The 22,746-nt window shown below is 43.2% G+C and overlaps 1 protein-coding gene across 5 annotated transcripts in view; it reads right to left on the reverse strand.

Moving 5' to 3' along the window:
- The window catches only part of MGME1 (mitochondrial genome maintenance exonuclease 1), a 318,759-nt gene that overhangs the window by 192,420 nt on the left and 103,593 nt on the right, over positions 1-22,746 (reverse strand). For all 5 annotated transcript variants that reach the window (XM_069607543.1, XM_069607545.1, XM_069607544.1 and 2 more), the window contains one exon: positions 21,382-22,005. In XM_069607543.1, coding sequence (XP_069463644.1) covers positions 21,382-21,925 — 544 coding nt within the window. In that variant the 5' untranslated portion in view covers positions 21,926-22,005. The remainder of the gene's footprint in view (positions 1-21,381; positions 22,006-22,746) is intronic.

The following is a 22,746-nucleotide window of genomic DNA, read 5'->3' on the forward strand; positions in this document are numbered from 1 at the left end:
TTGCAGGCTTGAATGCCACACCATGTGCTGATCTGTCTCCTCATGGCACACCTCAAAGGAGGACTTCCCACCTCTGCTGCAATGCAGGCGACTATCTCCCTTTCTCAGCGTTCCAGACAAAAAAAGAGCATGTTTGTTCTATGTGCTTTCCCTTCAGGCAAGCAGTGTCTGAGAGGGGTCAGAAAACAAGTCAACCAGTCTTGTATGGAATAGCGAGTCAGTACACCATTCAAGTCCCATATAACTAGCAACGGTCCAGTCTTCTTGGGATAGGGGAGGATAACAACTATCCCTATCCTGGGATTGCCTGACCTTTAAAGATGTGGGGTGATCACTCCCAGAAGGATACTATTTGCCCTGTCCCCTATGGTGTTTTAGACGTTGCAGGCTCACTTCCCTAGTCCCTAAGGGGATGTCTCCCTCTTGGAGAGAAGGGATGCATTCCCTGGATTCATCCCAGGTTCTTTCGTAGGTCGCAGGTCACTGGCTTCCCCAGGCACTCTTTCCACCTGGCATTTCTATGGTTCACTTCAGCCCACCAAACTCTGTCTCTCACTGAACACCTCCACTAGGGCTTGCCTTCCTTGCCCTTGCATGCCAATATCTTCCTCTTGTCATCGTCAGCAAACTATCCACCTTCTCATAGGTGGAGACTTCTTCTCCCAGGGTTGTAGTAAGAGGGTCTTCCAGCTACTCCTGGCATATATTTCTACAGTGTTCCCTTGCATCAGGCAGCATTCTCTCCTTCCGAAAAGGTGCAGGAGTAGAGGAGGTCACCTTCTCGGGTCCAAGACAACAAATGCCTGCCTACAGTCTCTAATACTCATGAAGATGTGGGTTCATTAAGTTTTACATCATTATTGAATGATTAATTGTTCCCTGGTATTAATTAAGTCAGAACTACTTTGATATACCAATGTTGGCTTATAATCGTTTGGCAAGCCTTTAAAACTACTTGTGGTCCCTGGCAGCATTTGGGTTTTCATCTGATGCCGTTTACAGGTGCTGTGGCCACATGAAGCGCATGCGCAGATGGTCCACAGCGTTCCGAGCTTCTTGAGAGGCAAGTGAACTGCTGAGCCTTCTCCATTTGACCTGGAACTGGAGCTCTGCTTCATATTTGTATGCTTTCTTGGCTAACAGTGCTTGGTGTGTAATATACAACAATGAAAGCCCCCCCCCCCCGGGGTAGTTGCAACTTGTTGCTCTCCATAGGCCTTTTTTCCATCTCAATGCGGTGCATGGGTATGTGGCTACCAAGTCTCAGGGGAAGTCCAGAGCCAAGGGAATCCCAGAACATTCCTCCCTCTGGGAGACGCATGGCATAACGACCGAACCCCCCAGTCCCTGTGACTCAGTTGTACCATATATAAGATGGGGGTGCCTCTGGCGAACCACACATCCCTATCATTCTAAGAATAATTTCAGACTTCCAGAGTTCGACATGAAGCTGAAAACAGGCTTTGGACACATACTTTTGGGAAAAATGTTACCCAGACAATTTCTTATATGGGTTATTGCAATGATCTGCAAGGGGATGGTCTTTAATATGCAAAACAGCCAAAACTGTGTTTGTTTTATTGGTGCCACTTCACATTATCTTTGGAGTTCTTTCTAGTCAATACGCACACTGTGTTAAGCAATCGCATTTATATTCAAATACACAACATGCATTATTTAAACCGCTGCAAATATGAGAGTTTTTTCTTCAGAAAAGTAAAGGTTAAAAAACGTGGGCGAATAGGCGTATGGTTAATATGGGTGATCTAGTGGATGAGTCTCAAGTGGGTTTTATCCCGGGCAGATATGGATATGATAATATCAGGACTGTTTTAGATGTCATTGGAATACATCATAATAAAAAAATCGAAAGGGATAATTGGGTTTTTTGATTCAGAGAAAACGTTTGATCGAGTTAATTGGAGGTTTTTGGAATGCACTTTATTAAAAATGGGTTTTGGACCAACCTTTATGACAATCATTAAGTGTATCCATTAGGAGGTTAAAGCAAGGATGACTATAAATGGTTTAATATCGGAGTCTTTCTCTTTGTCAAAGGACACGAGGCAAGGGAACCCTTTATCGCCTTTTTTGTTTGATTTAGCACTTGAGCCTTTGGCGGCTTATATTAGGCAATGTGGAGAAATTAAAGGTTTGTGTGTTGGAGGTGTGGAAGTTAAGGTATTGTTTTATGCAGATGATATGCTAGTCCTGTTGTATAATCCTGAACAATGTGAATTGGTTCTGAAACGGATGTTTGAAGAAGTGGGTGAGATTTCGGGCCATAAAATAAACTGGGATAAGACTGAGATATTCCCGTTGTCTAATGAGTGTAGTAAGGATATTTTGAACTAGTGGATAAAATTATATATCCAATAAGACGATGGGAAAGACTTCATTTATCATTTTGGGCAAAGATAAATGCGATAAAGATGATTTTATTACCAAAAGTGTTATATATAATCCAGTCAATTCCGTTATTGATTTCCAAAAAAGAGATTTTGCAAATTGAAAAGATTTTCCAATGTTTTTTGTGGGGGTTGGGTAAGAAGCCGCGCATCCCTAGAGTTATGCTGATGCAAAGTGTGGATGAAGGAGGTTTTGGATATCCTGACTTATATAAGTACCGTAAGGCGTTCCTGCTCAAGAAGGGTACTTATTATTATACGAATGATGACTTCGCAGGTGCTATACGGCTATGCATAGAGAGAGGGGTTTGCAATCCGTATCGTTTAAATAGCCTTTATACCATGGGCAATATGTCGATTAATACATTAAAGTTGAAGTCTATAGTGGCAACCAGGCGGACCTTGCAGGGGTGGTTTGGAGAGAATAGACAGTCATATGGTTTTAGTGAAGATGCTTCTCTTTGGCACAATGAAGTTTTACAATTAAACAATAGATGTTGGATTTGGCAAAATTGGGTTCAGAAGGGGATTTTGACAATAGTTGATATATAGGATGGTGATGATCTTTTGGCATTTGGGGACATACAGAGGAAATATGGGTTGCATGAAAGAGAAAGACAAAAATATGAAGACCTGAGCTCCCGGATTCGTCTTAGGAAAAGAATGATTGGCAATTCATTGGGAATCAAACCTGCACTTTGTCAATTGCTTACAGGACAGGAATATTCTGTGCACACATATATGACCTTTATGCAATTGGAAGATAAACATGTTGCGGCGTGGGATAAATTGAGAATGGTGTGGTCGGATAATCTAAATATGTATTTTACGGACAGGGAATGGAAGGATATTCTTAGCGTGAGTGCCAATGTAGGTACGGATTTGAACTTGCGTCTGATTAGACAGAAGGTGGTGGGCAAGGTGTACTGGACACCAGTTAAAATGTATAAACTGGGGTTACGAACTGATAATCTATGTTGGGGATGTGGACATGATGTTGGTACCTTTATGCATCTTCTATGGGATTGCTCTAGAGATCGGACTTTCCGGACTGATGTGATTGATAGAATTGATTTAATTTTGGATGTAGCTTTACAGAGATCGGATGGGAACATCATCTTATTTCTACTTCGAGGTAGGTGTAGGCGTTCTTTGAAATATAGTGGTTGGATAAATAAGGCTTTATTGGTGGCCATAAAACTGATCCTTCGAGTTTGGAAAACTAGGAAGAAGCCTACAGTTGAAGATTGGTTAGTTGATTCGCGCACCTTATCGAATTTTGAAAAGTTCTCATTTAGAGTGAAAGACAAGGAGGAGGTGTACATCTGTTTTGGGGTCCATTCAATGCCTTGTATGATTGACTATATAGACTGCGGATTACTATGAGGAGTGGGTAGAAATGGTGTAGTGCGAAAAGGAAGAGGAAAGGAAAAGAGATGGGGAAGAAGAAAAGAGAAGGGAAAGATTTTTTTTTTCTCACTATTATACTTTTTGGGGGATTTAGTTTGGTGTCTGTGTGTTGTTGGTGTTTGTGTGTATGTTCTATGTTACATGTTTTTATTGACTGTTGTATTTTGCTCTTTTATTGTTTACAAAAATGAATATTTTCTTAGTATGTTGGAGGGATCATTTGATTATGCTGTTTGTTTATCGATATGTTCTTTAATTGAATAATTTTGATTTGTGTTCTCTGGTTTACTATTCCTCTCTGTATTTGATTTTTTGATATGTGATTTAATTTAATGACCTACTAATAAAGAGATTGGAAAAAAAATGATGCAATATTTTACAATATTAAAAACATGCCTATGCTTAAGTTAAGCAGAGTTACCATAGGTGGCACTAAAATGATGTTCAGAAGTAAGCACTAATTTCCCTCCCCAATCCCGCATTTCACAGTCTGTGGCCGCCCAAAAGGTGAAAACAAGGAATAGATAAAAGAGAAGTTAAATTGGCAAAGAGTAAATCTGAATGCACAAGAGTAAACCTGTGAAATGATACCCAAAACCAGAGAACGGTGAGGACAAAAACTGTGTGGAAAGGGGGCGTGGCCAAGCGGCAACAGAGATGGCAGCGTAAACGGGGAGCTCCGTGAACAGAAAATTATACTTTTAGCATGAACTTTTAACATTGACTGTTTCAATCGTTAGACACTATCTCATAGTGTTGTCAACAGCAGGGTATTCATTTTAAAGCATTTTTGCAGTTCCAACCGCAATGCACATTTTTACTGTGGTGCTGGTGACTTCAATGTGAGACGGCTTAGTACCTGCGCCTCCTCAGACGTCTTCCAGCTCAGTTTCCCCTTGGGAATAGCTTCTGTATCTGCCAGGAGGATTGGAGGAGGAGGCTTGCCGACACCGAGGTCAACTTTGGTGTGCCCCCCGTGATGGTGAGAGTTGCGATCTGCCTCAGGGGTGGGTCCCTCTTTAAATGCAATGCATTTTACTATTGCAGCCCATCAGTCTTCCTTGAGCTGCTACTTTGTGATAAACACGCTGGTTCAGGCCATTACTACAGCTTGTTCAAGCCGGCTAGCCGCATGTGTCCACCATAGGGGCTTTTTCTTTTTTCCCTCACGTTATCCGGCCCTTCAATTACTGTACTTCCAGGCTGCAACTGCGCAGTGAGGCCTGATCATTACTGGCACCCGGTGACTGTATTGAATATTGCATCTTGTATTTTTTTCAAATTTCTAACTTCTTTCAACTTTCGGCACAATACAGTTACCTTTACCTCCAAACATGGCTGATACTACCAAAACTGCGCCCATATCAGATAATTCACCATTTCATTCCTTCATTGACATTCTTTAGAGGATATTTGATCCTCCATTTCTACTCTTGACTCCCGTTCCTCCAGCATAAAAGAAGAATTTAAAGGCTTCAAAAATGACATAAGAATATTGTCTGGCAGACTAGATGAAGCAGAAGAAAGAGTTGCTATTGTGGAGGATAGGGTGGAAACCCTTGAGAACATGCAACCAAGACTTGCGCAACTGGAAGGTGAAGTCACAGGATTAGAAGACAGAAATCGTAGAGACAACCTACGCTTCTATGGGATCCCTGATAAAATGGAAGGGGATGACCCCATCAATTTCTTTACCAAATTGATTCCCTCCGCCTTAGGTATCGCTTTTTCACCCTCTTTGGAACTGCAACATGCTCATCAGATAAGGCCTTGCTCACTAACAACAACACTACACCAAAACCTTCACTGCTTGCTTCCTAAGACATCAACAAGCATGCCAAACTCTACTATCTGCCAGAAGGAATTCCCCCATTCTTTTTCAGGGCAATAGAATCTTCATCTCTTCAGACTTCTCTAAGATCACTCAAGCCAAGAGGAAAATATTCCTTCATACGAGACCTCTTTTGAAGTCCCCTGACATCAGATATGGACTACTGGATCCTGCAAAGATGATAATTACCATTCTGGATGGACCTACCAAAGAATTCACAGTACCAAACAATCTCTTCAATTTGCTTCAATCCCTTCAAGCTATGCCGATGGATACAACCTCCTTAGACTCCTCATTCAGTTCCTCTAAGCCGGACCGACAACTTCAAACACCTGCTTTCAGAAAGCCTACAAATCAACACATCAAGTTCACCCCTAAATGTAGCACATCTGTTTCTCCAATTCCTTTTGACTCTCCGTCTACTTCAACTCATTAAATTGAGATCTCCCATTAAATCCACAGATCCTACTCTTTCAACTCTACAAACCTGATCGACTTTATACTTTTATTGCACTTCGTCATTACTTGGTCAGATCTACAATTGTTACTCTATATGGTCATGCTCTTATAACTTTTGACTATATTCTCATCTCCTGTTCTTTGCTTCTCGTCACTTATGCTCGGCACGTCTCTGTAATCTGGTATCCCCCATGACACTCTTCCTTACTTCCCTATCTCTAACTAATCTCACCTCATCTCTTTTGCCATTACCTATGCTTATATCAACACTAATATTCATCTTACTTACTCTTATTTGTCTTTCCCGTTCTTGTCATGATCCCACCTTTCTGTTCCTCCCCAGTTACACCGGTGATAGCACCATTTATGGAAATTATTGCTCCACTGGTTTACTACGTCTATTAAAATCACATATTGGATTACGTTAATGTATTAACTTACTTTCACTGCGCTCTTTGCTTTGGTCACTATCAAACTTTTTATTGCAAATGTCTATTAAGTTTGTTACTTGGAATGTCAAAGGGTTGAATCACCCTATTAAACGCAACAAGATAATTACCCAATTTACCAAAATTAAAGCAGATATTTCTTGTCTCCAAGAGACTTGTTTGAGCTATGACAGCGAAAACCTCAAAATCAGAGCCTCTTGGGTCAGCCATACACTCTTCTCCAATGCTCTAGACAAAAAAGTCGGTGTCTCTGTATTGATCACTAAACACCTTAACTTGACATTAGTCAATGAAGAAAAAGATCCTGAAGGTCGGTGGATCATTATAGAAGCAATTAACAACTTGCCAGTACCTATAATCAATGTCTATGGTCCCAACGCCCCCAAGCCCCTTTTCTGGTCCAATTTTAATCTAAAGCTTGCTCAGAAGAGGCCAGATAGATGTATCTTATGCGGAGATGTGAACCAGGTTTTTAACTTTACCCTTGATAGTAAATCTACCCAATCTATTCCAAATCCTGCAGTAGTTTCCTCAACTTACTACAAAATCTCAATTTAATTGACTCTTGGCGCTTCTGTCACCCAGATACAAAAGATTATACTTTCTACTCCTCTCCCCACCAATCCTTCTCTAGACTGGATTATATTTTTGTTAACCCTTCACTAACCCCCACTATTATTTATTCTCATATCGGCCCGATGACCATTTCTGATCACGCACCTGTCTCTACTACCCTAGAATGGATACGTAGACCTAAACTCTCTCCAAGATGGAGATTTAACTAATTTCTCCCTAAAGACAAATCCTTCATCGACCAAACTAACTCTTATCGAAGAGTTCTTTCTCAACAATCGTCCAGAACACACCTCCATGCACAATAACTCCAATGCTTTCAAAGCCACCCCGTGGGTTTATAATTAATTTCTCTGCTATTAAAAAATGACATTAAGAATCCATTCATAACACACTATTAACCTCAATTAAAGATATTGAAAGGTCGTACTATGCTAACCCTGATCCCAATATTGCAAAAACTCTCATGAATAAATGTATAGAATTTAACAAACTATGCACCGATAGAGCTGCTAATTCTATATTTCGATCTAGATCTAAATTATACAGTGGATCCAACAAAGCCGGAAACATTTTAGCATCCTATCTAAAAAAGAAAAATTGCTCATCACCCATATCTTCTCTCCCGGTGGTAATTGATTAACCAATCAAAAGGATATAGCCTTTCTGGACTTTTACACCAACCTATAGTCCTCTGATAACTCTATTAAGATTTCCGAATTCCATTCTTTATTTGAGAAAAATAAAAATAAAATCTTTAGATCCCATTGACCTTTCCCTCCTTAACACAGCTATATTATTATCAGAAATTAAGCAAGCCATATTGGATCTCAAACCCAATAAAGCTCCAGGTCCTCATTTAGATTTCTATAAAACATTTATTGATTCTATTGCACCAAAACTTTTACAATTCTATTCATACTGTGTTGAACTCAGTCAAAGCCATGGTTCCTTTGGTGAGGCACTTTTTGTACTGTTCCCCAAACCCGATAAAGATCCCTCTTTAGTTAAAAACTACGGACCCATCTCTCTTATCAACTCCGACTAAGATATTTGCTAACATTTCTGGCAAAACGTTTAGAAAAATATCTTCCTAAACTTATACACTGACCAATCTGGTTTTATCAAAGATCGCTACGCTTCAGCTAATACTAGGTGCTTATTTAATACCCTTTCTCACTCCGAGAATTCTGAGGACCCCTTGGCTCTCTTGGTTCTTGATGCAGAGAAAGCCTTCGACCTTTGTGTTCCATTCCTTAAAATGGCACGGCTTCTCTCCTTAGTTTATTAATTTGATCAGAGTCTTATATATCGCCTACCACTCGAATTCTCATCAACAATTCTCTCCTCTTCTTTCCAAATAAAAAGAGGCAGTCGTCATTGCACTAGAACCCCTTTGACAAAGCATAAGAACAAACGCCAACATCAAAGGCATCTCCATTAATAAAATAGAAATAAAATGATCTGCTTAGGTGGATTACATCCTACTTTATCTTTCAAATCCTGCCTTGTCCATCCAACATTTAATATCTACCATAAATAATTTCTCCATGGTCTCAGGCTACAAATAAAATGTTGACAAATCTGAGGTTATGCCTCTCACTAACGCATGTAATCCAACCAATACCCCATTGTTTGGTATGTCCTCGCAACCCTCACATATTAAATATTTAGGGCTTCATATTGCTAAAGATAGTCACACCACTATAACCCTCAACACCAACCTCATAGTAGAAAAAGGAACCAAAATGATCTCGGGGTGGTCACCTCTTATCTTGGTGGGGGCGTCTTGAACCATAAAAATGATGATCAGCCCCATTATCTTCTACTCTTTATCTATGATCCCCATAGCAATTCATACTAAATTTTACAAAAAAACTTGACTGCCTACTTCTTAAATTCTTATGTGACCATAAAACACAGCTAATTGCCATCAACAAACTAAGACTTCCTAAACATTTAGGTGGAGTTAAATTTCCCAATTTACAATAGTAACATAAAGTCTCCGTCCTAAAACAATTAAGTATTTTTAAATACTATGAAACTCATCTTGAAAACGCTCCTTTATGGATCAATATAGAAACCAGTATTTCCCTGCTTTCCCTCTCCCACTTCTTAATTGCATCTTCATCGCCTAATATTACTTAATTTCCTTCGCTACACTTTTTTAAATCCACTTGGCATAAACTCCCTACCAGTTCTTTCTATGAAACCAACATGGGTGACATCTTCCTCTGGTCCAATAAACAGAGGTACACCAAACCTAACACCACTACCATATATAGAGGGTATTCATCAGGCATCAAATAGATCAAACAATTACTCCACAATTCTGGAGAAATACTCTTTGCACAGATTTGTACACAATACAATATCCCTGAATCTGATCAACCCTTTCACACATCCTGTCATGACCCGGCGAAATTGCCCCTTCTGGACCTCATGGTCATTGTCACAAAGGGCTTGTACTTCTTGTTCCTCCCAACATGGCCGTACCAAGCTCCGTGCTACGCACTAGCTTTCACGTCGTGGCACGTACTATAAATTGGTCACGCCCCTGCGGGTCCGCGCGTCTGAACGCTATCGTCGGTAGTGACCCGACGGGTGCTTACTCTCTACATTGGTTTCCTTGATCCTCTTACTTCCTTCCTTGCCTTTTATCCTGTTCCTGGATTTTCCCCCCTACTTACTCGTTCATCGCTAATCCTGGATACCCTGGAACCACGATTACTTCCCGGAACTCTGAACGCGTCCTGCAACCTGACGAGGCTCGGGCGAGCCTATTCAAGACCCAAACCATCCACAGGAAGTGTTCTGCGGCCGAACAAGGGAGATCCCGATCACAGGTGAGACGGGGGGAGATTTACGACAGTTTGAGGCGCCAAACAATCAATACGGATTCTACCATGGAGAATGCTATTCAGGACCTGATGCGCGGAATGCAAGAACTTTCCACAGAGATGCAGAATTTAAAAGCCGAGAATGCGGCGCTAAGACAGCTTGTCTTGTCACGTGACTCCGCGAACAAGGACAGCATATTATTGGGAGGAGTGGTTGATAAATACGAAGGTTCAACAAAGACCTTACGTGGATTCCTGGATTCTTGTTTGGTACATTTTACCTTTAAGCCCTACTATTTCTCAACTCCTAGGGCTAAGGTGGGCTTCATAATATCGCATCTTTCCGGTAATGCCCTTACATGGGCCACTCCTTTACTCAATTCAGGGGATGCTCTTCTGGATGATTATGAAGGGTTCATCGCGGAACTCAAGACCATGTTCGAACGTCCAGAGCTGGTCCACGGTGCTCAAGAGAAGTTACTTGACTTCCAACAAGGATCCCAAGACATGTTGACCTAGGTTACCAGATTCAAACAGCTAGCCAAAGAGGCCGACTGGCCCCTGCAAGCCAGTTTTACCTTGTTTCGCAGAGGTCTAAATGAAGAGATTAAGGACGAATTAGCCAGGGTGGCACGTCCTAGTTCATGTCTATGCAAATAGACTTCAGAATCCAAGGAAAAAGGCCGAAAAGAAAAAGAATAAAGTCTCAATTCAAAGAAACTCCCCAGAGAATACTACAAGGACAGAATCTGCCAAGAATCCAAGCACTGATTCTGAACCCATGCAACTTGGAGCCTTTCGTGGACCAATTTCCCCACAGGAAAGGTTAAGAAGGATACACACAGGCTTATGCATGTATTGTGCCTCAGATAAACATCTAGTTAAAGAGCGTCCTCTGGCTCCTCCCCGACGCTCAGGAAACGCCAGCTCCCGATCCTAAATGGAGCAAGGTTTCGGGAGAGCGATGTTTGCTCCACATCAATTCCATCCTTGAACTCTCCTGGACAAAACAAATTGGTGATATTACAGGCCTTTTTATCGCCATCCAAGGACAAGGTCTACCCCATACTGGCCTTGGTGGATTGCGGAGTAGTGGGAGTCTTCATTGATCAAGATTGGGTCAGAAGTCATAACATTCCATATGAAGCAAGAAGTTTTTCACAGCCAGTGGAAGCAATTGACGGAAGACCTCTTTCCTCAGGACCCATAAGTCTGCAAACAAGGGAGATCCATCTTTCCATAAATCATCATCAAGAAAGGATTGTGTTTGACATTATAAAATCAGCCCATTACCCCTTGGTTCTGGTCATGCCCTGGTTACAAAGGCACAATCCATATATTAACTGGACGGCCGGATCCTTATTCCTGGGCTCGGAGTTCTGTATGAACCATTGTTTAAACCTGGATACCTCAGTCACAGCTCCTATAAGTCTACCAAGATGTCCAGAGACACCAATTATGGTTTCCAATATTGTACAAGTTCCAGAGATCTATCAAGGGTATGCTGATGTATTCTCTACTGCCATTGTTCAAGCCTTACCTCCACATAGACCCGAAGACTGTGCCATAGATACTGAACCCTCAGCAGTGATTCCTTTGGCAGGATGTTTATCCTTTCAGAACCCGAAAAGAGAGCCCTCCGGGAATACCTAGACACTAATCTTGAGAACAGCACCATAAGACCTTCAAAATCACCAGCTGGTGCCTCATTGTTCTTCGTTCCAAAAAAGGATACCAAAGAGCTCAGACCTTGCCTGGAGTGTCGGGGCCTAAATCAATACACCCTGAAAGACAGATACCCACTACCCCTGATCTCGGATATCCTTGAAGCTGTGAGAGGTGCAGTGATATTCACGAAACTGGATCATTGAGGTGCTTACCATTTGATCCGTATACGGGAAGGAGACGAATGGAAAACAGCCTTTAGAACACCCTTTGGTCACTTTGAATACCTAGTCATGCCCTTTGGTCTGACTAATGCTCCCGCAGTCTTCCAGCGCTTTATGGATAGGGTGTTCTCTGACATGTTATTTCTCAATGTTATCGTCTACTTGGATGACATATTGATCTTCTCCAAGGACTCCTTGAAACATGAAGAACATGTAAAAGCAGTACTTCAACGTCTCCGTGAAAATCAACTCTTAGCCAAGCCAGAAAAATGTTTGTTTCATGTTACATCAGTTCACTATCTGGGATTTGTCCTTAGTTCAGAAGGAATTAGTATGGACCCTTCAAAGGTGAAGGCCATACTGGCTTGGCCCGCCCCAACATCTGTTAAGCAAATACAATCCTTCCTGGGGCTTGCCAACTTCTACCGGAAATTCATTCCCACCTTTTCCGAGATTGTTCAACCCATTGTTAATTTCCTGAAGAAAGACGTTCCATTTAACTGGTCTAAACCACAAGACAAGGCATTCCAACGCTTGAAAGAAGAATTCACTCAGGCCCCCATCCTGGCCCAACCGGACATAAATCGTCCTTTTCTAGTGGAAACTGATGCCTCCAATTACGCCATAGGAGCAGTTTTAAAACAAGAATCCGATGATAAATTGGAACATCCCATTGCTTATCTCTCACGGACCCTGACCACCAGCGAGACTCACTACTCAGTTCTGGAGAAGGAGTTATTGGCTATTTGTCATGCCTTCACTGAATGGAGACATTTACTCCTGGGTGCTAAATATCCAGTTCAAGTCCGTACTGATCATCGAAATCTTCAGGTCCTACAATCCATGGAGTGCAGGAACAGTAGACAAGCTCGATGGGCCTATTTCTTTGCTCAATATCAATTTCAAATTTCACATGTTCCTGGATCGCAAAACTTGATTGCCGATGCCCTTTCTCGGCGTCCCGACTACGTTCCCTTGGAGGATAAGATCTATCCTAAAATGTTTCCACCTACAATCTTTGTAGCTCAAGCGATCAATCTCCTGGAAGAAATCAGAGCACAGACTCAATTATCTGAACTCTGGAAGGACATATCGAAGAAAAATCCCTGGCGTCTGACAATCAACGAAGGATATTTATTCAAGAACAATTCAGTGGTCATCCCGACAAAAGAACTTCAACAGAAAGTAATGAATCTATGCCATGATACTCTTCACTCCGGCCATCGAGGAGTAACCAACACCTTCCATCTTATACAAAGACAGTTCTAGTGGCCAGGGATGAAGTCCAGTGTAGTTCAATACATCAAGACCTGTGCTATTTGTAGTCAGAACAAATACGATAATCAGAGGCCGGCGGGTCTGCTTCTACAACCTACGTTGCCAACCAGACCCTGGAAAGTTATTGCCACTGACTTCATTGTTGAATTACCACCTTCTCGAGGATATACAACCATCATGGTAACCATTGACTTGTTCACTCATCTGGCTCATTTTACACCATTGTATAAACTTCCATCTTCCTCAGAACTTGCTGGAATTTTCCTGGAACATATTTTTCGTCTTCATGGCCTTCCTTCCAAGATTATTTCGGATCGGGGACCTCAGTATATTTCACAATTCTGGAAACATCTCTGTCGTGTTCTAAGAATCCAACGTGCCTTTTCTTCAGGCTATCATCCACAAACCAATGGCGCAACGGAACGAGTAAATCAAACCCTGGAACAATATCTTCGTTGTTTTGCCACCAAGGTTCAAGACGATTGGTCTCTCCTTATACCTTTAGCCGAATTCTCCTACAATAACTCAGATCATTCAGCTCTCAAGATCAGCCCTTTCTATTGTAGTCAAGGTTATCACCCGTCTGTTTTACCATCAGTTCTTCCAGAATCTACTCCGGTACCTACCCTTGACTCTTAAATTCAGACGCTGATCGACTTACAAAGAGAGGCTAAGGATCAGTTAGAACAGGCCCAGACTCGAACCAAAAGATATGCGGACTCTAAGAGAAGACCATCACCTTCCTATTCAGTTGGCGATCAAGTCTGGTTAGCCTCGAAAATGTTACCTCGACATCTACGACCAAACAAATTAGCTCCTCGCTATTATGGTCCATTTTCTATAAAGGAGAGCATCAATCCTGTCTCCTTCCGACTTAAGCTCCCGGATTCCTGGAAGAAGATACATCCAGTCTTCCATACTTCCTTGTTGAAACCCTACGTTAGTTCTACTCGAAAACCCTTCAAACCCACACCTGTTGTTGTGGACGACCAGTTGGAATATGAGGTGTCCAGGATATGTGATTCCAGGTATAGGAGGGGTCGACTACAATATCTCGTCAAGTGGAAGGGCTACCCCCCTAGCGAGAGAACATGGGAACCAGTTTCTAATTTAAGGACCCCTCGTTTGCTCAGAAGATTCCATCTTAATCACCCAGGCAAGCCTGGAGGAACCAATCTTCGGAGGGGGCATGCTGTCATGACCCGGCGAAATTGCCCCTTGTGGACCGCATGGTCATTGTCACGAAGGGCTTGTACTCCTTGTTCCTCCCAACATGGCCGTACCAAGCTCCGTGCTACGCACTAGCTTTCACGTCGTGGCACGTACTATAAATTGGTCACGCCCCTGCGGGTCCGTGCCTCTCAACGCTATCTTCGGTAGTGACCCGACGTGTGCTTACTCTCTACATTGGTTTCCTTGATCCTCTTACTTCCTTCCTTGCCTTTTATCCTGTTCCTGGATTTTCCCCCCTACTTACTCGTTCATCGCTAATCCTGGATACCCTGGAACCACGAACTTCCCAGAACTCTGAACGCGTCCTGCAACCTGACGAGGCTCGTACGAGCCTATTGAAGACCCGAACCATCCACAGGAAGAGTCCTGCGGCCGAACAAGGGAGATCCCGATCACAGGTGAGACGGGGGGAGATTTACGACACATCCCTCCTCAATAACTAAATCTCTGCCCTCAATGACTCAAAAATTCCCTACCCCACTTCTGACATTTTGGACCAGAAATCCTTCCATTAGTGCAGCCAAATTGTATGTGTTCCTAAATGATCCCCCTTCTCCCAATCTATTAAATTTTAGTATCAGGCAATGGGCGATTGACTGGAACTTTCAACCTACCTCAGATTTGTGGGCCCAAATTTGGAAAATTTGTCATTCTACATCTATATCTGCCAATCTTACCCAAACCCATGTATTCATTCTCCACCGTCCTTTCCTTACAACCCTGCGAATTGCCAAAGTAGCGCATAACTCACCCAACAATTGCTGGTCTCGTCATGACCCAAATGCAGATTTTCTTCATTTAATTTTTTATTGTAAATATATGTTTATGCTTTTTGGACAAAGATCTGGTCACGTCTGCAAATGATCTGATTTCACAGAACCTTTGTCACTCTCTAATCTTATGATTGGTTCACACGATTATTCAACAAATTGAATCGCTTGCATGATTTAATGTATTCGTCAGTACAGTAATACTTTTCATAACATTACTTAGAACTGGAAGAATACATCTAATCTATCTTATAGTATCTGGTGGAATTCTATTTGCTCCACTCATCGGATTGAAAAATGTCCTGCATTCTCTCTTGACTGTTTACACAAATTTAACAAAAAATGGAATGTGTTTGTTCATTGTTTGTTCATTACCTTAACAATCCTGATTAAGCATAATCAATTCTTAATCACTTATGTCCTCTCCCGTTCCTTTCCTATTGTCTTTTGTCTTGTATTTTCGTTCTTGTCTCCCCCGTTTGTCTCAATATCTATTCAGTCAAATAATCCTATCAAATTTATTCTATTAACTTGTCTTATCAAACTTTATGGTTATAATGCTCCAAGAGAGTATACATGTTAAAATATGTAAACGGTAGGCAAGTCCTGGAACGTGACACATGCATTTGGGTGGAGGATGGTGTACTAATTGTTTTTTTTGCTGTGCCTGGTAAGGATCTGGGATAGCGGGGAATAAGACCTGAGGATTATCAAGAAGAGAATACCTCCATGAAGGGGTGTACTTTATGGAGCATTGTGAGGCTGGGGACTGTCTGCTAAGCCAGGGAGTGGATGGTAGGAGTGCTGGTTGATTGAGGATTAGAGGAAGAGGTCTGTTGTAATGTCTATCTGAGGTGAGGTGGCGACATCACTGTTACATGGAATGTGGTGATGTCAGAGTGAGTGGAGTGTTGGGATGTTATGCTCTGAAGATGGGTTATATGTTTTACAGTTGAGTTATGCTGGCTTGAGGGGACATGCCAATGTTGTTCCTGGCAACTATACTACAATAAACCTACTTGTAACTTACCTGCTGGTCGGGGTGTAGCTTGAGGTACCCAATTACTACACCGGCGACGAGGATGGGATCCTGTTGAGGAGGGGCCAGTCCAGAACCAGGAAACATTGCCCTCCAGTGGATTCATGTCCCAGTACCAACCTTACAGCTGGCTGACGTCCAGAGTTGTTATCTGGACTTTGCAGATTTCTTCAGCAGGCCGGGTGGTGCTGAAAACAGGAGCCTGTTCGGTACACAAGTCGTGTGCAGTGTACCTTTGAGCCTTTGTGCACACAAGTCGGTGTACAGCGCGGCTTTGAGTGCCTGGGTGCAGTTTTGAACTAGGTCGGCACACAGGTCGGTGTGCGTGGCTCTAGGGAGTATCGTTCATGCTCCATCTGTGAAGTCCCAGTGCACCCGCGCCGTCAGTTTCCGACTCTGACTGGTGTTTGGAGTCTATTGGTGCTGGCAGAGGAGATTCGCAGAGGAGGCGGCTCTCAGTGTGTGAGCTGTGTGGGGATTGAGCGCTTCCCTGTGCGGTATGTGCAGCGCCGCGACTTAAGGAGGTGAGACTGTCCCCGTTTGCTGGCTGGGGGCCGGGTGGTCCAGCTAGCGGCAGTTAGAGATCTTATCTGTGCGAGGCTTGGAGAGCAGCTTGGGGTGCTGAGTCCACGAGCGTTTTCCTCGTGCTTCCTATATGGAGGGTCCCTATTTGTCTCACCCAATGGAGGGGCACATTAGGTGCGAGCGCTGCGGTGCTTGTGACAGCTGTGGTTACATAGCGCGTCACCTGGAGGTACTCCATAGTGAACGTTGCTCGTGCGCATGTCGGGGGAGGCTGGAATGCAGACACGTTCATGGGGGCGTGACTAAACGCGTAATCGTTATCGTGTTGCCTTTGTTGCGACGTGCGTTGCCAGTTGCGAGTGCAGGGTGTGCGTTGAAACAGTACTTCCTGTCAGAGGAAAGGAGCCGCGGGGGTTCCCCAAGAGACTTGGCGAAATACCTGAATGTGAGCATCATAGGAGGATTGTCTGGGGTGACATGGACATCTGCACATGCGTGTCGGTGGAGCACAGGTTTTACCCTGTAAGGGACGATGACAACACGGATTTGCGTAATGTAGACACCCGTACGATCTGTGTTGGGTGTATGGATCTCGTGTCAGAGAAACGCGGCGAGGAGGATGTGTTACACTGCAAGTCCATCAGGGCAGGTACAGTGGAGGAGTTGCCTGTGCCCTGTGACTGGAGTTGCGGTGCTGCGCGGGCCTGGGAGCAGTTGAGTTCTGTATCACTGCAGTCCGTTGCGAGGAAGAGGACGTTCCTGAACATTTTTCACTAGTGAGATATATCTGTATGTTGCCGGCTGTATTTTAGGTTTTAGTGTGTATGCGTATCATGGGCCCGTGTGAGCGAGTGGATGCGCGCACTGAAAGTTGTGCATGAGTGTGCTTGGATCTGTTGTTTTGTGTCGTGTTTATAAATTGCAATTTTATGTGCTAGTGCGGTGTTGTTGAGTATGTTGCTGCATTAATATGCCTGAAATTGCATTGTGTTTTCTTGTGAAATATCCATTTTTTCCAGGTGGACTGAACATTTGGGATTTTGGACTTCTGGGTGGGGGTATTCACATGTAAAGAACTGTGATGACTTAACATTGTATGCTAAAGGAAAAGTTTTAATGCCTAACAATGTTTTCTACAGGTCGGGTTGCGCACATTGGGGTTTGGACGGACTCGTGGGAGGGTTACATGCGGGTTTGTGGTTATTTATTAATGGCAGCATTGATTCTCTGTGCTAAAGGTGAGGTTGCTGCAGTGATTTCAACCCAGTGGTGCAGTTAGGACATTTCACTAGGCATTTGCTCACTTATGCTAAATTCTGTGTAGCCGTATATCTGCATATGTAAATCAAAGTTTCTATTTCCATGCAAAGTCTCTATTGTATGCCCTTGTGAGTACAGCAGGTGTGCACATGGTGTGTGGGGGAACCTCTATCTTCAGTATGTGTATGGGGTTTGTGTGCTATTCTTGTAGTGTGCCTCAATTGGTGTCCCAATAGCAATTTAGTGCTATTTGGGTGGTTCAATTGTAGGTTGTGTGGTATCCTGTTTTTGGAATTAGTTAAGGCTTTGGGTTCTTATTAATATAGTGGCGTCCTGCGGGGGTCCAGGTGGAGGGCACTGACGGTGTAGTGTCCTGCAGTTTTTGCATTTGGCTGGACTAGGGGTCCATTGTGTGAGTGGTGTGCTGCGGTGGTGCAGTTGGCTGGGCTAGGTGTCCATGGTGTGTGGGTGTACTGCGGTTATGCAGTTTGGCTGGACTAGGGGTCCTAGGTGGTAGTCTATTCGGTTGTGTTTGGTTACGGTGGTGTTTTGGCGCAATCCTTTGGGTTGTGATTCTTTGAGTGTTCTTGTGGTGTTGGGGTGCTGTTGTGGACTGATCTAGGAAGGTGTGCTTGTTGTTGTTCTTGTTAAGCTGGGTTTGTGCCTGGGAGTGGCAGGCCTGGTGACCTAGGGGGCAGACTAGGGCGGAAGGGTGTTTGTTACGGAGTGTTAGGCGTGTTAGGTAGTTTATCTGTGTGGACGCTGGGTCGTGGCAGGACCTAGGTTCCAAGGGGCACCTTGGAACAGGTGGAAGTGCTTAGTTTATTGTTTTCGTTCCTCGAGGGTATTTTCCAGTTCTGTTTATTAGATTGCGTTGGGTTCCTCATCTGTTGTGTTTATAGAGGGAGGAGTAGAATTGGAGTTGGATTTGGGTGTCTTGTTTTGACACAGGTTGTTATGTTGTCCAATTTGTTGGTGGCACAGTTAGATATGGTATTTCTTGGGGTGCCATGTAGGTATTGTTTGTCCCATGGTTTCGTGGTTAAGCACATTTCCCTAGTGTCATAAATGTTGGGAGTGTTGAGGGTTATAGGTGAGCTCCGGGTGGCAGTTTTCTTGTCGCCAGTGGAGTCTGGTTAGTTGGTGCATTACGTGCTGGCCATTCGTGTATGTAGGAGTTTGTTTGGTGGTGGTTTGAGTGGACTTTCTCCTTGTTCAAGAAATGAAAGGAGGAAGAGGTGTTGTAATGTGTATCTGAGGTGAGGTGGTGACATCACTGTTACATGGAATGTGGTGATGTCAGAGTGAGTGGAGTGTTGGGATGTTATGCTCTGAAGCTGGGTTCTATGTTTTACAGGAGAGTTATGCTGGCTTGAGGGGACATTCCAATGTTGTTCCTGGCAACTATACTACAATAAACTTACTTTTAACTTACCTGCTGGTCCGGGTGTTGCTTCAGGTATCTAGTTACTACAAAGTCCACAGCAAGTCGCAAGGGTGGCCATTGTTGGCACATTTCTGCTCAGTAGATGGCATCATTAAAAGAGGGCTTAGAGTTTTTTCAAACCCTTGCATCCATCAAGCTCCAATTATGCAAACGTCACCCTGAGTGGGACAGGTAACCCATACATGGGGTTCCAGAGTATTCTGTGCTAAAAGACCAAATCTACACCTCACTGATGCCTGCGGCTGAACAATGTCTGGGGTTGCTTGTGGTTTTGTGCACAATGTATAGGACACACCAATTTAGGCCTGGCGCTCCCTTTGCGGTAGGACCAAGCCTGATTTGCAAATGGCCTTTACAAATGAGGATCTATCTGAAGAATGCCTATAGCAATGTCAGTTGTTTTAAATTCATTCAAAACCTTCAATCCATCACAATCAGTTTTTGCTTTAAAGACAGAACCAGTATATCTGGCACATGCTCTGTCAGGAATTACCTCCTTGCAATCATCAGAAAGAAACAAGACTTGCAATTTCCTTGCAGTATTTATTTTGCTATATAGAAGCCATCCATTGAAATGTAATTTCGCTTATCCTCATTTTATGGAAAGGATACATTATCCATCCTCTAATCCTCTGAAAATTAAAAGGGGGGGTGCCGCCTTATTCACAAGGGCATGGGCTCTATTTAATGGAAGTCCCAAGTGGATCTAACCTTGCTAGGAGGGTGCAGAAGGTTACCGGTCAACCTGCAGGGGGAGATGACAGAAGACGCAACTGCATTTCTGAAAAGAACTTCTAACAGTCCGTTTCCTCCAAGAGCAAATCTGAAAAGGATCCCTTTGCAAACAGGGCTCAAGGTCAGACGATGCACAGTAAGGCATCTTGGCCATATTGGGAGCCAGTGAGAATTAACACACTGAAGGAGCTTGTGGCATTTGTCAAGTAAGGGAAACCCAAGTGATAAGACAATCCAACCCACAAACATCAAACCTCCTATAAGGATACTTTGTATTCCAGGCACTGAAAGCGGGCTATGCACAATCCAGGAGGACTGTCCTGTTGATATAGCAGTGCACTTAGAGGATGACTGGAGTAAATCAAGGCCTTAGCAAAAAGGCACAAGTAGTACAATGTTAATGTTTGTGAGGAGAGGTTTACCAGATGTCAGATGTACTGGCAAAAAGGCTTGAAATGGCATGGTCAGAATCAAACACTTGCATGCCAAAGAAAGAGGAGCTGCATTAAAGGTGGCTGGGGAATGGCTACGGATTTCTAAACAGTTTTCACCTCGAAAGTAAAGGTCAGTGCCCTCAACCTTAATAAGCCGAGCACACTAAAGATGCTAGCATCAGGTCCATACTGCCATACTTTTTCGGATGAAGCCATCGTCAGTCTATTGTATTTCTTGCTTATAGGCCTTAGCAAACAGCATTTACTGTTGAGACTAGTGTGGAACGCGTGGCTGGAATCTGTGGAACTCGTGGCTGGAATCCTAGCCGTACAGAAATGTTGGAAGGGCACACCAATTGAAAAACATTTGGAGACCCAAGTCTTTACTTCCCATGGCTGGATTTAGACCAAAGAACAAGCTCCACATTAAGAACAAAGAAGAGAGATAAATTAATTAAAGAATACCACGATTGGAGAGAATAGATCTATAGACAAGACAAAAACATGTTCTGAAGAAAATATTACAGCAAGAAATAAAACATCGCCTACTAAGAAACAACAAAAAAGGGAGTTATGCTTTAAAAAGTAAAATATGAAAAAATCCCTTAAAGGCACTTCTACGATTCTTGGGTAGGTGTGAAAAGAGGCATGTGCTGGTGATAGCAAAAGAATCTGAGGACCAGCCTGATGTTAGGCGAAGTTGGCCAAGGCATTAAAGGAAACAGAACAGCCCACCTGAAAACTATGGCGGCAAAGATGGCTGCCATTAGGTTTAAGCTCTCTCAGAGATGAAAGTCTTACCGGCAGTGTATTCTATAAAGCCTTCCTCTCCGAGTTCCATGATCATTTTCTGCTTCCATCGCTCCAAATAAAAGGCCTGCTCCATTGGCATGGTCTTCTGGAGAACTCTGGTCACACTGGGGATCTTGACAGGCACCGGTCCCGTAGAAGGTAAACTGATCTTCAGTGGGATCCGTGGGTCAGTTTTCTCAGTGCACATGATTCTCTTGTCTGGATTGGCCAATGGGATCCAGTTCTGCGGAGTCCTGAGTTCAGTATCAGCGACAGGTGGATGTGACTTAATGACCTTGCCAAACAAAAAAGTATCTTCCTCGCATAAGGCCTCCGGCGTCCGAGAGCGGACTTTGGAAGTCGTGACGGATCGAAACAAATCTGCATACTTTTCTGGCTCAACTGCTTCATAACCATTCACCTTTTTCTTCTTGCCGTCTAGGTGGCAGGAGGTATGCAGAGGCATGCAAGGGAGTTTCTCTTTGTGCAAACATTGTGTTAACAGTACTTGCAACCTTCCAAAGTGCCTAGTCAATGGTTGCAAAGATTTCATTTTTAAAGAGTTGAAATGCAAAATGGCAGAGAGATGGTCTTCATTCGCTGCTTTGACGAGTCACATGTGCATCAACATGCCTGATGGGGAACAAAAGGTATATTGTTAATGCAATATTGGTAAGTTTATACATTAAACAAATAATGGACAACATGCCCAGGTTATGCAGTTAGTCAGAGAAGCTCTTTTTTGGACACTAAAAACACAGGACGGATAAACAGCAATGGTGTATTAAAAGTATGGGGAAACAGAGTAATTTGGGAAAAAAAAGAAGGCAGGTCGACCTTTATCCACCGATGGGCATCATTTTGTGCTGCCCCTAGGTTGCTGTTCAGAAGCCCCGAGTACTCTTTTGCAACGCCTGGGATTTTACCAATACGACTACTGTACCCTTACTTTTAAAGGTTCCTTTGGTTGTTTCAGGTTTTAGCAGTTGACTGTTAAACATTACTCTTTATTATTAACATGCAGCACACTCGAGCTGTACGTTTTTTAACAATAGACCATTACCAGAACAAACGGTTCTGGGATGTCACCTGCTGTAATTTTACTGAGATCAAAAGCATCTCATGTCACTCTCCCCGTCCCTTCAATTGTGGTCAACTTACACCACTGTATTCAGCAATACATTTTGACCCCACTCTCCCCTCACATCTGCCATCCAGTTACATATTGGCTTTCTGTTGACTATAGTAAAGTAGGAGTCAGCGTAACTTGGAGGCCAATGTTACTAGGACTGAGCAGCACGAACGCAAAGAGTGACTGAAGCTTGTCTGGGTGGATATCTCATGTGTTAAGCTATTGCCTCTCACATGGGTAAG

The sequence above is a fragment of the Ambystoma mexicanum genome, chromosome 4q (genome assembly GCF_040938575.1).
Source record: "Ambystoma mexicanum isolate Mex_15411 chromosome 4q, UKY_AmexF1_1, whole genome shotgun sequence".
Classification (NCBI taxonomy): Eukaryota; Metazoa; Chordata; class Amphibia; order Caudata; family Ambystomatidae; genus Ambystoma; species Ambystoma mexicanum.